This window comes from Trachinotus anak, unplaced genomic scaffold (assembly GCF_046630095.1).
Source record: "Trachinotus anak isolate AG129_WGS33_773 ecotype Australia unplaced genomic scaffold, CSIRO_AGI_Tana_v1 ptg000022l, whole genome shotgun sequence".
Lineage (NCBI taxonomy): Eukaryota > Metazoa > Chordata > Actinopteri > Carangiformes > Carangidae > Trachinotus > Trachinotus anak.
Window position 1 is genome coordinate 1,413,921 of NW_027273873.1, and position 18,637 is coordinate 1,432,557.

An 18,637-nucleotide genomic window follows, 5' to 3' on the forward strand; every position below is an offset into this window, starting at 1 on the left:
ACTGCTGCAATATGAAAACATAAATGTGAAAAATTTGATTGAGAAGTTTGCACATTATGTTTCATAAAATGTTAATACAAGACGGTCATTTCAAGTGGCTTTCCGACTCTTATTCCAATTACATAAAATTCATTTCAGTCAACACTGTATTTAAGGTGTGCTGTTATTCCTTTATTTCTCAGAATGCCCTCTATGAAAACTCTCCTCAAGCCCCCAGACATGAAGATCACACCTACCAGTGCCTGAATCCAGCCACCAGGGATCAGAATCAAATCTACCATACACTGACACACACGCAAAACACACATGAGACTGTGTGAATTCACACATGGATTTTATTCCTGTCAACGAACTGCAACTTATGAAGACACATGCAAATAAAAAACACATCTAAATGAAGAAAACATGTTTTAATAAAATATAGAAAGTAAAATATAAGAAAACTGGGAATCACTCTGAGCAATTTGTCAACACACACACACACACACACACACACACACACACACACACACTACAAATATACTGCTGACACTGAAAACACAACAAAATACAGAAACATGCTACAGATATGCATACGTGCTTGTAAAATAGTGAGCAGTAAATGTTATGTTCTTGTGCTTATAAAGAAAGCTTCATCTTGAACATTGTGCTAGCTTCAGCTAGCTGTTTATTTTTGAGAACTCACGTTGTCGCACACCAAGCACTTCATCTGATACCTGTAATAACATTCAGTCTCACAGAGCCCCCTTGAGGTTATACTGCCACCTATGGGTGACCTACTGTTACCACATATCACTACATCCCCCTTCCAAACAGGTATACACAACATGAACCATATGTGTATCAACTCAGTGCACATAAATTGTAGTCTAGCCCATAGACTCTAAATGTATTTCAAAATACCATTAATCTCCTTAATCAAATCAAAAGAACTTCAAACATTGTAATGCAGCATTGTCCTTCATGTTTACACAACTCTAACAGTCAATATAACATATCAAATTCAGCACAATGATTAACAATTAATATTTGTGTACATATATATATATATATATATATATATATATATATATATACACAATTTATTTATTTATTTATTTTTTTTAATCTAACAGTGCCAAATGTCAACAACTTTTTTTTTTTTTTTTTTTGAACAGTTCACTCATCTATGAGCCTTTTAGGAGGCTTCCTAGGTCTGGTAGACCTTCTGAGTGTCACAGTCATTGGAGAAGGTGGAGGAGGCTCAGTGTGGTGCACATCCGGTGCAGCATCCTCTTGCTGTTCAGATCCAGTCTCCTCTGTTTGTATCTCAATGTCCTGAGTCTTTAAAAGACTCCTCCTGTTTCTCCTTAACACCTGTCCATTCTCGGTTTTCACCACAAAAGACCTGGGACCTACTTCTCTGAGGACTGTTGCTTTCCTGTCCCAGAACTCTGGACCCTCAATCCTCACAACATCCCTTTCCTGAAGAGGTTCCAGATGCCTTGCTGTTTTGTCATAGTTCATTTTTTGTCTGTGCTTGAGTCTCATCCTTTTGTCATTCAGTTTGTCGTCGTCTTTGTCATCCTTGTGTCCTGGAACGTGTGGAAGTGTGGTGCGCAGTTTGCGATGCATGAGCAGTTCTGCAGGTGATGCTCCACACTCCAGAGCTGTAGCCCTGTAGCTTAGCAAAGCCAGGTAAGGGTCAGCCTTACAGTCCTTTGCTTTTTTTTAACAGTCTCTTTACAATTTGGACCCCTTTTTCTGCCTGACCATTAGCCTGTGGATACAAAGGGCTAGAGGTGATATGTTGAAATCCATATGCCTTTGCAAACTCACCAAACTCAGCACAATCATATTGTGGACCATTATCACTAACAACACATTTTGGAATTCCATGTCTGGCAAAAAACCCTTTCATGTGTGTGATGACAGACTGTGCTGATGTACTGGACAGCTGTGCAACTTCTGGAAAGTTAGAATAATAGTCAATCACCAGAAGATAGTCTTTGCCATGTAGATGGAATAAATCAGTGCCTACTTTTTGCCATGGAGCAGTGGGCAGGTCTGCTATCAGCATGGGCTCTTTTGTTTGTTTGTAATGATGTTTGAGACATGTTTCACATTTTTGTACCATCTCCTCTATGTCTCTGTTGATGCCCGGCCAATAAACTGCCTCTCTCGCTCTCCTCTTACATTTCTCCGCGCCCAGATGTCCCTCATGAATGCGCTGAAGCATATCCTGACGCATGGATTGTGGGATGACAATCCTGTTTCGTCGCAGCAACAGTCCATCTGCCATACACAAATCCTCACGCACAGGGTAAAACCCTGTGCAGACCCCCTTAGGCCAACCATTCTGGATATGGTGGGACACTTTTTGCAGCAGAGGATCTTTTGCTGTTTCCTGTACCATTTTCTGTAACATGACATCTGATGTTGGGAGCGAAGCAGTCACCATGTTAATGTGTGTTTCAGCATCATCAGTCACCGGGCTGACCAGCTTGTCACTGTTCGGAGCTGGTGCTCGTGATAAAGCATCTGCCAGTACTATGTATTTTCCTGGCGTGTAAATAAGTTCAAAGTCATACCTCTGTAATGCCATCATCATGCGCTGGATCCTGGGTGACATGTCATTAAGATTCTTTTTTCTGATGGATATGAGCGGTTTGTGGTCAGTCTCTGCTGTAAATGTCGGCAATCCATACACATAACTGTGAAACTTTCCACATCCAAACACTAAACCCAATGTCTCCTTTTCAATCTGAGCATAGCGTTGTTCGGTCTCTGTCATTGACCTTGATGCATATGCTACAGGTTGCCATTTGTCTTCATGCATTTGTAGCAGTACAGCTCCCAAGCCATCTTTTGAAGCATCGGTGGAGATCTTTGTCGGTTTTGATGGGTCAAAGAATGTGAGGACTGGCTCTGTAGTTACAGTCTCCTTTAATTTTTGCCACTCCTCCTCATGTCGAGCAGTCCATTCAAATACTGTGTTGTGCTGTAGCAACTCTCTGATACACGCTGTCTTAGAGGTAAGATTAGGAATGAATTTGCCCAGGAAATTGATCATTCCCATGGCTCTCAGGACGCCTTTTTTGTCAGTGGGAGCGGGCATATCCAGTATGGCTTGTACTTTTGACTGGTCAGGTTCCACTCCTTCACTTGTGACCTTGTCTCCCAAGAAGGTAATCTCTGTGACACCAAAGAGACACTTGTCTCTATTCAGTTTTAGTCCATTCTTTTTGACTCTCTGTAAGAGTTTCTCCAGTCTTTCATCATGCTGTTGACGTGTTGTTCCCCAGACCACCAAGTCATCTATATAAACTCTGGTGCCATCCAGACCCTCTATCATGGACTCCATCGCTCTATGGAAGATCTCTGGTGCTGATTTAATGCTGAATGGCAGCCTCAAGAAACAAAAACGTCCAAATGGAGTGTTAAAGGTAGTATACTTGCTGCTTTCTGGGTCCAGCCTCAGCTGCCAGAACCCGTGTGAGGCATCTAACTTACTAAAAAACTTAGCACCAGTCATTTCACTCATGATCTCTTCTCGTTTCGGGATCTGGTAATGCTCTCTCTTAATGTTTTCATTTAAATCTTTGGGATCAAGGCAAACTCTAATGGCACTTGTATTCTTCTTCTTGACACATGTGATGGAGTTGACCCAGTCTGTGGGTTTTTCCACTTGTTCAATGACACCCATTTGAGTCATTCTCTGTAGCTCTTTTTTCAAGCCAGCTCTGAGTGGTACTGGCACTCTCCTTGGGGCGTGCACTACAGGCTTGGCATCATCTTTGAGCTGTATTTTGTAAGTGTAAGGTAATGTCCCATGTCCCTTGAAGACAGAAGGAAACTTATCCACTATTTCTGTACTTCCCTCACACTGTTGGTGTTCCTGTCTTTTGTCTTGCTTGACTATTTTGATGTTGTCAGTATTTATCTGATAGACCCTCTTTACTAGACCTAGGTCCTCTGATGCTTTGTCTCCTAAGAGTGACTCGTGTCCATCTGGCACAATGGTGAATAACAGGTTATGCTGTTTGCCTTTTGCCATTACTGTAAGTCTGCATCCACCTTTTGTTTGTATTGGCTGATTATTATAAGCCTTTAGGGGTGTGACTTTTTCTGTGAATTTCTTAGGCTTCTCAGTCAGTGCCTTGAAATCTTTCTCACTAATCAAATTAGCTCTAGCCCCAGTGTCAATTTTAAATGTTACAATTGTCCCATTAACTAACAGTGGAGCAGTCCATTTGTCATCTGTTACTGTATTTACAGACTGACCTCCATCCTTTAATCCTGAGGATAGTGCGTTGTCATCTTCCTCATGTGACACCATCTTTATGAAAAATGTTTCACTCAAATCATCACTGTCATCTGATTCTTCCAGCACTGTGTGTACATCCTGTCCCTTCTTCTTAGAGAGACACATTCTGGCAAAATGGTTTTGTCCTTTACATTTTGCACATTTTTTTTCCATAAGCAGGACATTGTCTCGGTCTGTGTTTCTCGCCACATCTCTTGCATGTGAACATCTCCTTGTCATTGTCTTTATTTCTGGTGTCACTGCTTTTAAATGTACTCCTTGGCTTTCCTTTCACGAACACAGCGTTCACGGCCTCGGTATCGTGGTGCGCTGTTCCATGAGCAGCCTCTCTGAAAGTCAGGGCCTGTTGTCGTGCAAGCTCGCTGGCCTGACATATTTTTACAGCACTGTCCAACGTGAGGTCTGTCTCTCTCAACAGTTTCTCCCGAAGCTTCTTCTCATTTGTCCCAAAAACTATTTGATCTCTTATCATGGAGCTTCTGAGATCACCGAAGTTACAGGACTGAGCCTTGATCTTGAGGTCGGTGAGGAAATTATCAAATGACTCACCCTGGTGCTGCACGCGTGAGCGAAAGACGTATCTCTCGTACGTTTCATTTTTCTTTGACATGCAGTGCTCGTCAAATTTCTTTAAGACCTCTTCAAACTTGGCAGCGTCTTCGGGTTGGGCGAAGACTTCTATTGCCTCTGGGCCGGCGATGGTGAGCAGCATGGCTATTTTCCGTCCCTCCGCTCGTGCATCCACCCCGACCGCCGCAACGTACAGCAGGAACTGTTGTTTGAATGTCCTCCAACATGCATCGACGTTTCCGGTCAGTTTTAACTGACCTGGCGGTTTAACTGCATCCATTGTGTTGCTTCTTTTCTTTTAACCCCAGACCTGGTACCATGTTATGTTCTTGTGCGTATAAAGAAAGCTTCATCTTGAACATTGTGCTAGCTTCAGCTAGCTGTTTATTGTTGAGAACTCACGTTGTCGCACACCAAGCACTTCATCTGATACCTGTAATAACATTCAGTCTCACAGAGCCCCCTTGAGGTTATACTGCCACCTATGGGTGACCTACTGTTACCACATATCACTACAGTAAAGGCAAAGCAAATGAAGAAAACATCAACACAGTATGTAAAAAAAAATACTGCAAAGAAATAAAACACAAGCAGGTTGAAACACACTGGTCTGTAGGGCGCCGATTGTAAAGTGGGTTATGTTAAATTTAACAACAGAATTTTGTGACAATAAGCTCCAAATAATGCTAAAAAAAACAGGTGTGAATTTTCTTATGTCTTCGTCACTTTACAGCAATATTTGTTAACTCTATATATGTTACATCTACTTTTCTTTATAAAAATGTAATGTTAAATCTAAATATTAAATCTTAGTCTGTTACGTGTTATATATAAATATTACATTTTTAAATCTGAATCTAAATGTTAAATCTTAGTTAAATTTTAATTTTAAATTTTAAAAATATATCTAAATGTTAAATGTTAAATATTAAATCTAAATCTTAATATTAGATTTGTTGGTGAAACAAAATATCTAGCTAATATGGAAATTCACAAAGTGCCAAAATATGATGGAAATACAACAGTTTTGAGTCTGACTGACTGTGTGTAGAGCTTGATTGAGCTTTTATTTTGGTATTCCTCTGACTGGCACCCACCTCGCAGCTTCTCAGTTGAACTTTTACTCCAGACTCCTTCAGAGGAGCCCAGGAGGCGACGGGTGAAGACAGGGTGCAGCCAGACCTGCACACGTGTATGTTGTGTTGTGTTTGGAGGAGGGACTCCACCATTTATAGAAGTGATGAGATCCTTTTCTGGCAGTGAAGACAGAAGAGAGACAGTGGTAAACCATCAGAGCCTCAACATGAAAGTCTCTCACACTTTGATCTGCTGCCTCTTCCTCTGTGAGTACATCCGCTTTGTTTCTTTCCTGTCTCTATCTTGTTAATATGTTTTGTCTTTATTATATTTATTCGCAGTTGCTCGGTGGTTCATTGGCACTAGGAGTTTCTCATAAATGGTTTATGTGTTGACACGTGATGATCAGAGTCTGGTAGGATTCACTTTAAAGGATAGTTTCAATTCTGTCCTGAAACAGTATCCTCAGAACCAGAACCAGGACTGTGGACTTCACCACTTACACAGAAAGACGGGATCTCTTTGTCCGGACAGAAGAGAGAATTACAGAGAACAAAACCGCTTCCAGTGGACACGTGGGCTTGTCAGTATTATTTTAGGACAGATATGAAAAAATGTGAACATGTTCTTTAAATATAGTTCAGTACAAATACTTGTTACTTGTCACTTCCTCTATGTAAATTAATGAAGGGTGAAAACTTTTTTAAAATGTATTTTTCATTTCAATCTGAAATCTAGATCTGAAATCTACTGAAAACGATTACTTGATTATGAGATTATTTGCTATTAATTGATTAATCGTTGCAGCTCTACTTGATTTGAAGGTAACAAAATATACTTTTGGTGCTTCTTGTATTTTATACTCTGTTGATTCACCCTGAGAGTTTGTTGTAGCTTCTTGCTGTAAGTAATAGATTTCATTTAAAAAATATATTTTTTTATAACATGAAAAACATTTATTTGAAATGTTTGGATGAAATAAAATTCACTCACATTGACACACAACATTTAATTCATTCATTTTTTCAAAAATACAAACCACTGATTCCTGTTAACACATCCAACAATTAGTGTAAAAGCTGCAGTTTTACTGACTGGAGATAAGTTCAGTCAGTTGCTCTGATGAACAGAACCTGAGTGAAACAAGATGATGATGAAAATCACACTGAGTTGTTGTGTTTTGACTTTTTATTTGCAGCATTTTAAAGTCTGAAAACAGACGTGAAGGTTCTTGTTGACCTTTCTTATTGCTGATTTCACTATTTCATTTGGCCCTTTTGTCGTGGTGCTCTGACTGTTCTGTCGTGTGTCGTGCTGTTGAAAGGTCTCAAACTGTGGTTGAACTGGGCAGATCCCAGTGTGACAGGAAATGTGATCAGACTGCAGCATCTTACAGGAAGTACAGATAATAACTATTGATTGTTAATCTGTTCAGCAGCTCTGCAGGATGGAAACACTGGTCTCGTCAATGCACAGCTCCCTCTCTATTCAGGCACTGAAGGAGAAAATGTCACAGTTCAGTGCTATTTTTCTTCATCTGGAACAAGGAAGTACTTCTGTAAGGAAGAATGTGAACCAGACAACATTCTGGTTGAAACAACAAATGACACAGCTCAGAGAGGCAGATACAGCATCAGGTATTCACCAGGATCTCCTTCAGGAGGGTTCCTGTCCGTGACCATCACACAGCTGAACAAGTCGGACTCAGGACGGTACATGTGTGGTCTGGACGGATCTCTGCTGTTATCCAAGGAGTTTGAAGTCATTGTTGTAGATGGTGAGTTTCTGCTGAAATCCATGGAAATGTTTCCGGAAGTTAACACCTCCAGTTAACACAGATGATGTCCGTTAGCCTATCAGACGCTTCTAAAGGCGTGACATCATTTACGAGAATTTTCAAGACACAGTCAACTTAATATATGCAAATGTGTGATGTCGTGAATTATAAGTCAAACAATCTGCCTGCAAACAACTGTTGGAAAGATTACTAAACCGAGGACCTGACTGATTTACCAACTCTAATCAACGACATCAGCCTAAGTGTGTGTGACGTCAGCTGTAGCTGTGATCAGACTGCATCATCTTAAAGTGGAAAGTTCAGGTTATTTGATGTGGGGCTGTGTGAGGTTCTTATCTCCTGCTGTAGATTCAGATCAGCTCCGGCTTAGAGAAACAGCAGGAGCTGAGAGATGAGCTGCTGAGGATGGGGACATCTGCAAAAACCTGTATTAACCACATAAAAACATCCACCGAAAAAAGCCAACATCAGTTGATGCATATGCTTTATTTTCACTGTTTTCACTGCTTTACCTGCCATCAAACAGCCCTTTACTTTGGAACTGCAGTTTGTGAACCACATTCCTACACATAAGCACAACTACAGCTGTTGGTTCTGGTTTCACTGCTGCAGACGTTGCCTTCCAACCGGATAAACAGACATTTATATGTGAAACCATGAATTAAGAGTTGTCCTGGGTTAATCAGATATTAAGCTAACAAACAAAAATGTTGTGTTGTTGTGTATGGTATTGTAATAGGCTGTAAAAACAGGAAAAAAATATGTCTTTTCTTCCTCAGAGGACGCAGACACATATTAACTACTGTCACATTTCATACCAGCTGCAAAGGCCTGAGTGAGCCAGCTGGTGTCGTTCTGCAGGAGACAGGAAGTGAACACCAATTCATGCCATTGGTGCTGTTTGTAATGCAGCATCTTTGTTATAGAGGATCTTTGGTGTAGGTGCACTTGTGTGTAGGAATAAGGTAGTTCAAATGTTTACAAAATGTAGTTCCAAAGGAAAGGGCTGTTCCACGCCAAAGTGCACGTATACTTCAATTACTATTAGCTTAAGTGGCTAAAACACGTTAGCAGGTGGCTCTGTCCTACGCTGACCACATGACCTCACAAAGCGCCGTGTCAAATAATCCCAACTATCACTTTAAGCACAAATAATAACTGTTGTTTCTGTGTTCATCAGCGCGGCTGGTTAGAAACGAAGACAAACCTCTCTACACAAGAACCGGAGGACACGTCACAGTGGAATGTTCCTTCGCTTCGTCTGGAACAGTGAAGTTCTTCTGTAAGGGAGAGTGTGGAGGAAAGGGCGTTCTCATTGGAACGGATGGTTACGCAGCTCAGAGAGGAAGATACAGCATCAGATACTCAACACGGTCTCTGTTTGTGAGCATCACACAGCTGACCAAGTCTGACTCAGGACGGTACAGGTGTAGCCTGGGAACCTACACTTCACAGTCACACAGGGACTTTGAGATCATTTCAGACGGTGAGTTTCTACTGAACTCAGTGAAAATGTTCCTCAGTGTCTCCAGAGGTGTGAAAAACATTTTTGTCGTTCCCTGAAAGCAGCTGATATTTAATCTTACAACCACATCACGACTGATAGATGTCAAACCCAAACTGTCTCGTATACAAACTGTTGTTTGTTTGAATATCAATGAGCCGTTCACACTGGCTACGAAGCTCATCAGTCACGTTATCGTCAGCAGCAAGAGGAGACACACAGATGCACTAAATAACAAAGTAATTTACTGTATTTGCAACAAAATAATGAAAAGGGGGAGGGGTGAGAATGAAAATGTGGAGGTGAACCACACAGAAGGGGCCGTGACATCGAGCATCTTTTAGCATCACAACTGATGTTCTGAGGCTGCGTCCACACTGCTACGTTTTAGTTTTAAAACGAGTTTACTCCTGCTGTCGACACGACTCTGGAGTTTTAGAGACTTTCAGAAACGCTGCTGGACCTGTTTTACTCTGAAAACTCTGGGGTTGTGTTGTAGTCTGGACAAACAAAACCTGAGACCTTTAGAAACAATGAGACACCTGGTCGCTTCCTGATTGGGTCTTTTCAGCCTCATGAATAATGAATTACAAGTGTTACTGACCTTGTTGTCTTTGGTTGCAGCTGATGCTCAGTTAAATTCTGCCTTTACTGTTCCTTGTTTGTAATATTTAGTGCAGAGCAGAAAATCTTCTTGCTGTGTACACCAGTTCACATGATCGGTCATGTATGAGTGCGTTCTCAGGTGTTGGTCTGATACAGAGCTAAGAATGGTCGTCTGTTCATCTTAAAAAGCCTTTTTAAGATGAAAACATGTAGCGTGGACGTAGCCTGAATCTTCACTAAGATATTAACTGTTAATTGATTGCAGCCTGTGAGATGTGTCAATATTTCACAGCAGTATTTATTTGTGAAACTGTTTTTGTCGTTCACAGCCTCCACACCAGCGCCACCAACAACAACACAGAGGATCTCAGGTGCATTCAGGGAACTCTGGACATTTGGGTGGCAGAGTTCAGGCTTCCACTGGAACCCCTGAGGGGATCCGTGTCTTCCTTAAAACATTTCACAACAATTATAAGAGTTCCATAATACTGGATTTTAGATTTAACCTTATGCATCTTCTGTCAGCTTCTGATCTGCGTCATGTCGTCAACATCAGAGTCTTTACAAGCAAACAAGTGTTGCTCATGCTAGTTTCTGTTATAATATGGAACCTGGTTACATGTCTGTGTATGGCTCCGACACAGTCCAGGTGCCTGACAGTCTGTGTTTCAGTGGAGCACATTTGGTTGTTTCTGACAGTTGTCATTGCAGGAGTGAACATCTGGTTTTAGAGCTGATCAAACAACAGTATGCCTGCGCATATAATATCCTAATATCCTAATATACAGCATATCCTATCCTGACATCCCAGTCATGAGTCTTGTTCTTTTTGGATTATATTATAACGTTTGCATGGAACATGCCCGTGCTTAAAAGCTCTGGTACAATAAATATATTATACTATATTAAAGAAATAACCCATTGTTCCTCAGCAAGTGACAGTGACTCACCTGCATAACTGAACAATGCTAAAAGCTTTTTATGGTCACTTAGACAAAGTGTGTGAATGTGTGTCCTCAGTGTAAAACAAACTTGTTGACCTACACAGGTACGGTGCTGTACATGTGTCGCACTGTAGTCATCGTGGTTCTCCTCCTGTCACTGACTCTGCTGATAATCTGCATTAAGAGGAAAACCACCCCCCCCCACCCCCCCACCCCCACGGTAAGACGACAGGAAACGCACAGTATCAGCAACTGACTTCTCATTTCTCTCTAAAAACAACATTTGCACACATCATTTGAGGCCACATCTGCACTTCTATCCAGTAAAATCCTCAGTCTGGAGTGGTTGGATTGTTTGGAGGAATGTCAGTTTATCAGCTCTTGTCCCACTGTGACGGAGGGTTCCTTGGGTGTGTGTGGGTTTGGCTTTAGAGGCTGGATTTCGCCTCCTGATCCAACGAGATGCGACAATCATCTCACGTATATGAAGCCACACTAGATAGAAACAAACGGGTCAAGATGTGACTGTAGCTGCTGTTTTTTCATTGGCTTTTTTCCTGCTGCTTCAACTCACCAAGAGTGACCTTTAACCTCATCTGCACCTTTAATAATTAACTAATTAAAACAGAGAAACATATTCTTTCTGTTTCACAGGTTTGGAGACCAGAGGAGGCTCAGACGGCACAAACATGGAGGTGACAGTCATCAACTGTTTACTCTCACTCTTGATGTCTGAGGGAGGTGTTTGTTTTTGTAATACTGATATCAGCCACAAGAGGCTGCCGTGCACCACGACTCCAGTGTAAATAGGACTAAAAACAAACATTCAGACACTTTCTTCATGTGCCCTAAAACAGGGTACATGTGTGGTCAAAAGTTATGTAACATCCCTGTCGTGTCAGAAATGTATTTTAATCTGCAAACTCTTTCAGCCAGAGGCTTTAGGATGTCAGGTGAGACAATGTAAAGAGCTTCAAACCCCACAGAACGAGCTGCTGATGTGTGGGTCAAACAAAAGACTTTAACCCTGGAGACTCAGGTTCAAAATCCATTATAGTTTTTGATTAACTTAACTTATCTTCAGTTTTATCTGTTGCTTTGTTTTTTTCAGTCTGCCCACTATGAGAACTGATCTCCAGTCTCCACATGAGGAGACTCCACCTACCAGAGCCTCAGACCAGGCACCAGGGATCAGGACGGAACCTCACTCACAACACACCTGGTCCTTTATGAACCCAGAGCCGGGTTTTGTTACTGTGCCTCAGGGGCGTTTGTGTTCCGCCCCTGAGGACTCAGCAACTTAAGAAGTACAGATGCATTCAAGCCTTAAACAGCCACTGATGTTTGTATTCACTGTGCATTGATGCCATATGTTGGAGAATCAGTTTTTCAGTTTTTGTAGTGTTTTTTTCATAAACACTATAAACACTCTGTCCCCTTCAGGTCTCAGCCAGCTCTCAAAACCACATAACGGTTTCTATGGTTCTAAACAGTCAAATGTAAACGTGAGAAAGGTCAGAAAGAGCCTTAAAATACAGACATTTTAAAATCAGGTGTTAAATTTGTTGAAGGAGGTTCTGCTTTTGAGCCCCGTCTGACCAGTCTGACCCAGGTAGAGCAGTGATATTCAGTTTTCATCCACTGTGGGTATCAACACAATGTGAGTTCACCAGGGCTTTGAAGACTTTTGGAATTTTTATAATCATTTTATAAAATAATAATTTTTATTTTATAATATTCAGAATCTCAGAGAATATTTGAGTTTTTTTCTCATACCCCCTTTACCAGCTCAGTATTTTGTTATTTTACCCTCATTGGCCCCAATACGCCATCATACTGTGGTCCAATATGGTGTTTTTTATTCTTCAGTGTTCTTGTAATGAGAAAGATGGTCTGTTTGTTTTGTGTGTGTAAAACTGAAACTGTGATGTTTCATTAAAAAACCTTCTGTCTTTCCATTAGTTATGATATTAATGTCATTTATTTTAATGGCCTTGAAAACGAGAGTATTCAGCATTGTCAAATAGTCCCATTAGTCATTCAGCTTTCAGTGTGTCATGTACAAAGTAGTGTAAAGTAATAATAATATAGGTTATATCGCTTATTAGTGTGTTTGTACAGTGACTGGAATAAACCAACAGTCTAACTCAGCCTGTTTTTACTGCCGTAAAAATATATTCATGGGTTATTGCTTCTATCCTTACAATAAATCAAAAATAAATTTGTAAATTGTACAAAATGTACTTAGAGTGGTTCCACATACGACTGCACACCAACCCACCCCAGCAACACCACCATTAAATCTGCTGATAACACCTCTGACCCGTCACTGCAGACCCAGCCTCACTCACCTCACTACATAAATGGGAACTGTGCAGAAACAGCTCACACGTTCAGGTTCCTGGGAACCCCGATCGCTGTCAACTTCAACACCACAGTAACAGTTAAAAAGCCACAGCAGTGACTCCACCTCCTTTGTCAGGAAACACAACCCACGTAGAAAGCTCCTGGTACCTCCTTTCTCATGCAACAATCAAGAGCACGATGCTCTGCATCTCACTGTGGTTTGTCAGAGGCCGACAGGAAAGCCTATAGAAAAGAATAAGCTTACTGTGACTGTCTGCGCCACCTTTACATGTTTCACCTGTGTTCAGTTGCCTCTCCTGTGTTTTTAAGCCTCTGTCTTTGTCAGTTCATCTGTTTTTGCAGCAGCCTTGTTTCCACTGTGTCTCCAGCGCTTCTGGTTTTTGTTCCTGGGTTTTACCTGGATTCTGGACTGTTCACCTTGTGATGAAGGGAGGCCCATGGAAGAAGTGATGCACTTTTGTTTATAGCAGTTCACAGTAGTTTTTTCACGCTCGAGGAGTTGTTGTGTTTGAACAATCACAAACACATTGTAATTGTGTCACATGGAAGTTATAATATGAGGCACTACCTCTAGCCTGACATTACCTCTAAACTGCTGGATGACACCAGCTTTTGGAAAAGGTGGGGGCAGGGACATTTGATCCAAAAGGTCTGGGGGAAGTTGAGCTGACAGTGCTGATGATGGAAAGTCCTGTTTCACATTCAAAGTTCATTCCCCTGCAGCTCTGACAAGCCGTTCACTGAGCAGCAGCCACTGGTTCTGTGAACTTTTGTTCTTCATTTTGAACTTGATTTTCTTCGGAACATTTTAAATTGGCCCAGTTGAGGAAAATTTATCTTTGCAGCCATAGTTTTACTTCAGAATAGTGTTGAGTCCGTCACCTGAACTCGCGTGTTGGTTTGATGAAGGAAACAGGAGACTCATTCAGAGTTCAAATCCCAGCATTTATTAAAGCTAACAGCAAAATAGCTTTCAGAAAAGGAGATCGTTACAGAACTCTGGGCCAAACTATCTTTCCCTGACAACAACATGCAGCTGTGCCAGTTCACGAAGTCTGACACCATAACTTCCCCCTAGCCCAGAGTTTTTATTATTGTTACACAAAGGAAGCAAAGAATGTAGGTTGAAGTTTTCTTCATTGGCTGTTGTCCACTCTGCCCCTCGCTCAGGTGCCTCCTTCGTTGCTATCTGACTCCATTTGACCTCCTTCACAACAAGGAAACAAAGAGCACCTCCTCTAAAAAATGTGTTAGAACAATGAATGATAACATTTCCACCACTGTAAAAACATACTGTAATATTGTGTAGTTCACAGTTGTGACGTCTCCTTCACATGCAATCAACTCACTACAGCAGAGACGTTTGGACAGAAACCTAATGACTCTGATTCCATTCTTTATCAACTTGATGAAGAAATGTTTTTTAATGTATTTCCTACATTTTATTCCACACAGTGGAGAGGTGATAGCCAATGAGGACGTGAGATACAACAAAGGTCACGAGCCGGTGTCACTCCTTCATGACAGGGACACCCGGGCAAATGTTTCTAATTAGCGTTGTATCTGTCAAGTTAAAGGTGTTTCACATAGACAGCCCACACAGTTCTGTCTGGATCTACATTTTCAGTTTTAGGATTGTGACCTGCTTTAATATTTGTTTATGTTCCCAAACATCTTCCTTCCTTAAACTAATATATTTGCTGTTAAAACAGGATGTTTGGGTGGAGCAGTTAACAGGAATGCTGATTATACCCAATGAGATATCAAACGGAGGAAGTTAAACAGCTTGGATGGAGATTTGGGGTTTTGTCCGGGTCAAGTCCAAGTGAAAGTAAAATGTGATGGAAAAGTACAGGTCAGTTCATCATTAAATTGAGCAGCTTCAGCTTTCTGACAGACCAGACAGACAGTGGAAGGAGTGAGGGACAGAGGCAGTTCTCCTGCAGCTGAATCAGGATCTAATTCACAATGAATATCCACCATGTTGTGATCTTCTGCTTCTTATCAGGTGAGGACTGATTACCTGACTGTCTCTTTAATGCTGCACCACACACTGCTTTTGAACATTAGTCCTTGTTTTTCAGTTGCTGTATTCATATTCAGATGTTCTGTTGCTCTCTGATGTCTGCCTCTGTATCATCTCTGCTTCTCTGTGAAGTGATGGATTAGCCCTCATTAACCTGCAGTCTGTTTTACAGGAAGTCTACAATACACTAAGTTCTGACCATCAGTATTCACTGTTCATCTTTTCAACAGCTCTGTGTGGTGGAAACTCTGGACTTGTTAGTGCAAACCCCCCTGTTTATACAGGCCCTGAAGGAGGAAGTGGTACAATTAACTGTTACCTGACTCTGTCTGGAAGCTGGAGGTTCTTCTGTAAGAACAAATGTAAAGAAGAAGATGTTCTCATTAGAACAGATGGGGTCAGAGCGAACAGCGGCAGATACAGCACTGAATATAAAGATGGATCCTCTGGAAGAGGAATTCTGTCTGTGACCATCACACATCTGACCCAGTCTGACTCAGGACGGTACAGGTGTGGTTTGGGCAAATCATCGGTTCCAGATTCATACACTGACTTTGAGGTCAGAGTTTCTGATGGTGAGTTGATATATGTTGGGACTTTTGGAACATGAGAATAAATGGAATCAAATGGAGTCAAATTAAACGTGAGGAACGTGAATTATTAATAATGTTTTACGTATTATTGTGATTATGATCAAATTTCTGCATCGCCAGTCAAAGACTGAGGTTGAACTGAGCAGCTCTCAGTGTGACTCTGTAGATATGTGTGCAGCATCTTACAGGACGTACAGATTATAACTGTCGACTGTTCATTTTCTCTACAGGGCTGTTGGATAAAAACTCTGGTTTTATCCGTACAAACATTGAAGGAGATAACCTCACTTATCCATGCAGGGATTCTGTCAATAGAAGCAGGACGTTCTTCTGTAGGGGTGACTGTAAAAAACAAGAGGACATTCTCATTGAAACAGATGAGGACAGCGCTCAGAGAGGCAGATACGGCATCAAGTATATAGAAGGATCTGTATTTGGACTGTATGCTACAATCACACAGGTGGTCAAGTCAGACTCAGGACAGTACAGGTGTGGTTATGGCAGAGCTTTGTCTCCAGATTCATTGTACACATTTTCAATCCTTGTTGATGGTGAGTTTTGTCTTTTTTTATTCAAGTATGTGACGTATCTGTATCAGTATTTGTTCAGTGTCTGATTTCTTTCATTGTGTTTATTGTTAAAAGCTCCAACCTCCTCAAAAACAAGCCCAACTCTCCGACCTTTTTCAACCTCAGTCCCGTCAACCTTCACATCAACAACAGCAACAACACAGAGTTTAAGCTCCAGTTCAGGGAGCTCCACAACTTCACCACATTTTACTGTCAGCACCAACCAGTTTACAGGTACAGCACAATTCACAGTCCAGACTTTGTCCACCTGTTAAGCAGTGTCCCTCTGCCGACACAAAAAATAACAAACTGTGAAGAGCTTTACGTGTTGAAAACCTTATCATGTTTATACAACATGCAAATAATTTAATGTGTTTCAAATGATGTTTTCTTATGACAGGTTTTTTCATTTTTATTTATTTCCTGGTAATACATTTCAGTGGGTTTGATTCTTTATGTGCACTTTTTCTCTCTCTCTCTCTCTCTCTCTCCCCAGATTTCTCACATGTCCCTCACCCTACTTCTTCCTATGTCCCTTCCTACTTCATGCCTGTGGTTGTATGTGTGCCCTTAGCTGGTGTGTTACTGCTGGTTGCTTTTCTGCTGCTCCACTACATACAGAAGACAAGGAAGAACAAACAGCAGAAATATGAGGTGATTTTCTTCAACTCTGTATGTCTCTGTTCACTCTTACTGTCAGTTTCTACCACCACACTTTAAAATGACAGAAAGAAAATTGCAAAATTACAGATACATAAATTTAGATAAGTACTGTAGCTACCTATTTAATATCAGTTATTCAAGTAACTTGACAACTATGGAAGGTGGATTTTAAATGCTTAAATTAAACACAGTAATAACAGTAACTTCTGCTGATAGGGTCTCTCAATAAAACAATAAAGGATGTTGTGAAAGCAGTGTGGGAGCATGGGAGTTATGTTTACATCCCAGGTGATTATAACCAGTAAAAACACTGAAAAAAGCCACTTTGTGTTAAAAGAATCTGTGTTTTGCTAATGCTGTCCACTGGACACAGGACGTCAGGGAGGGGGCAGGAGCTGAGACTGCTAAACTTTGTTTTGATCTTTTCTTTGAAAACTTATGATCCAGATGTTCAGGAGGTTTTAACTGGTTTTTCCACAGAAGCCTCCTCCCCAGGGGGTTGAAACCAGTAGAAACACTCGATGAAGCAAGTTTATACCAATACCAATCAGTCATCATTTCATTGCCAAAGTCTGTCTGAGTATTGTTGCTGACCATGTTCATCCCTTCATGGCCACAGTTCATCTTCTACTTCCAGCAGGACGATGCTCAATGTTACAAAGCTAAAGTCGTCTCACAGTGGCTTCATCAACATGACAATGAGTTCAGTGAACTTCAGTGGCCTCCCCAGTCTCCAGACCTGGACCTGATGCAGTCAGGTCAACATGGAGCTGAGTCTCAGAGGAAAGTTTCAACATCATATGGAATCCATGGCATGAAGAACCGAGGCTGTTTGAGAGCAAAGAGAGGAACTCACCAGTATCAGTGTAGTGTTCCTAATACAGAAGCCCAGTCTGGCAACGCTGTCCATGATCTGATATGTTGGCTACTCCTATATTAAAGTTGTGGTGTTATTTCTTGTTGCCTTGCTAAAGTTGTTGATTTAATTTTCAGTTTCCTGTCACCTTTAAGAAGTTTGGTCGAAACTCAGCATGTGAAGTCTCTACCTACAAGACTGTCCTGGAGGAGGAGCAAACCCAGGCCACTGGCCTACAGACAGCACACAGCTGATAACGTTACAGTTTGTTTCTGTATTTGTTTCCTGCTCAGGTTAACATGTGTTAGTATGAAACCTTTAAACCTTCACACATGACAAAGTATTTGTGTTGGATTTATCTCTACAATACTTTCCAAAGAGGCACAAACCCATTCCTTCTTTTTTCCAGTGTTACATGTCTGGTAGATGAACCACTTATGTAGCTTGGACAGGAATGAAACTCAGTTGAATTATCAGTACAAAAGACGTCTGCATTACAAAATGTGTACATAAAATCATCAGGGAAAATTAACTGCAACTACTACTAATTTCACAAAGAAAAGCTGTTGAGAAAACTGACAATACCATCTCCAGTTTAAGTCAATTCACCTTTTTCTCACACAATTTCTTCACTGATTTCTAATCTATGAGTTGTTTAAATCAGAGTATGGTGTTTATATTTGAAAGTTGAAACACAACTTCTCAACTTTTCCTTCCTAATATTTCCAAGTGTTATTATTATTGGCACCGCTGTAGCA

The 18,637-nt window shown here is 41.1% G+C and overlaps 2 protein-coding genes across 2 annotated transcripts; both read left to right on the forward strand.

Moving 5' to 3' along the window:
* The first annotated feature begins 323 nt into the window (after window positions 1-323).
* Window positions 324-14,054, forward strand: LOC139606566 (polymeric immunoglobulin receptor-like). The gene is made up of 9 exons (XM_071458821.1): window positions 324-603; window positions 5,400-6,219; window positions 6,414-6,536; window positions 7,389-7,730; window positions 8,932-9,237; window positions 10,191-10,232; window positions 10,910-11,025; window positions 11,460-11,500; window positions 11,917-14,054. The coding sequence occupies exons 2-9, from the start codon at window positions 6,117-6,119 to the stop codon at window positions 12,107-12,109; spliced, it is 1,266 nt and encodes a 421-aa protein (XP_071314922.1). The 5' UTR covers window positions 324-603; window positions 5,400-6,116; the 3' UTR covers window positions 12,110-14,054.
* A 237-nt stretch (window positions 14,055-14,291) lies between these two features.
* On the forward strand, window positions 14,292-18,439 carry LOC139606521 (polymeric immunoglobulin receptor-like). Its single transcript, XM_071458735.1, has 5 exons — window positions 14,292-15,180; window positions 15,429-15,773; window positions 16,022-16,342; window positions 16,436-16,594; window positions 16,857-18,439. The coding sequence occupies exons 1-5, from the start codon at window positions 15,141-15,143 to the stop codon at window positions 17,078-17,080; spliced, it is 1,089 nt and encodes a 362-aa protein (XP_071314836.1). The 5' UTR covers window positions 14,292-15,140; the 3' UTR covers window positions 17,081-18,439.
* The last annotated feature ends 198 nt before the right edge of the window (window positions 18,440-18,637 follow it).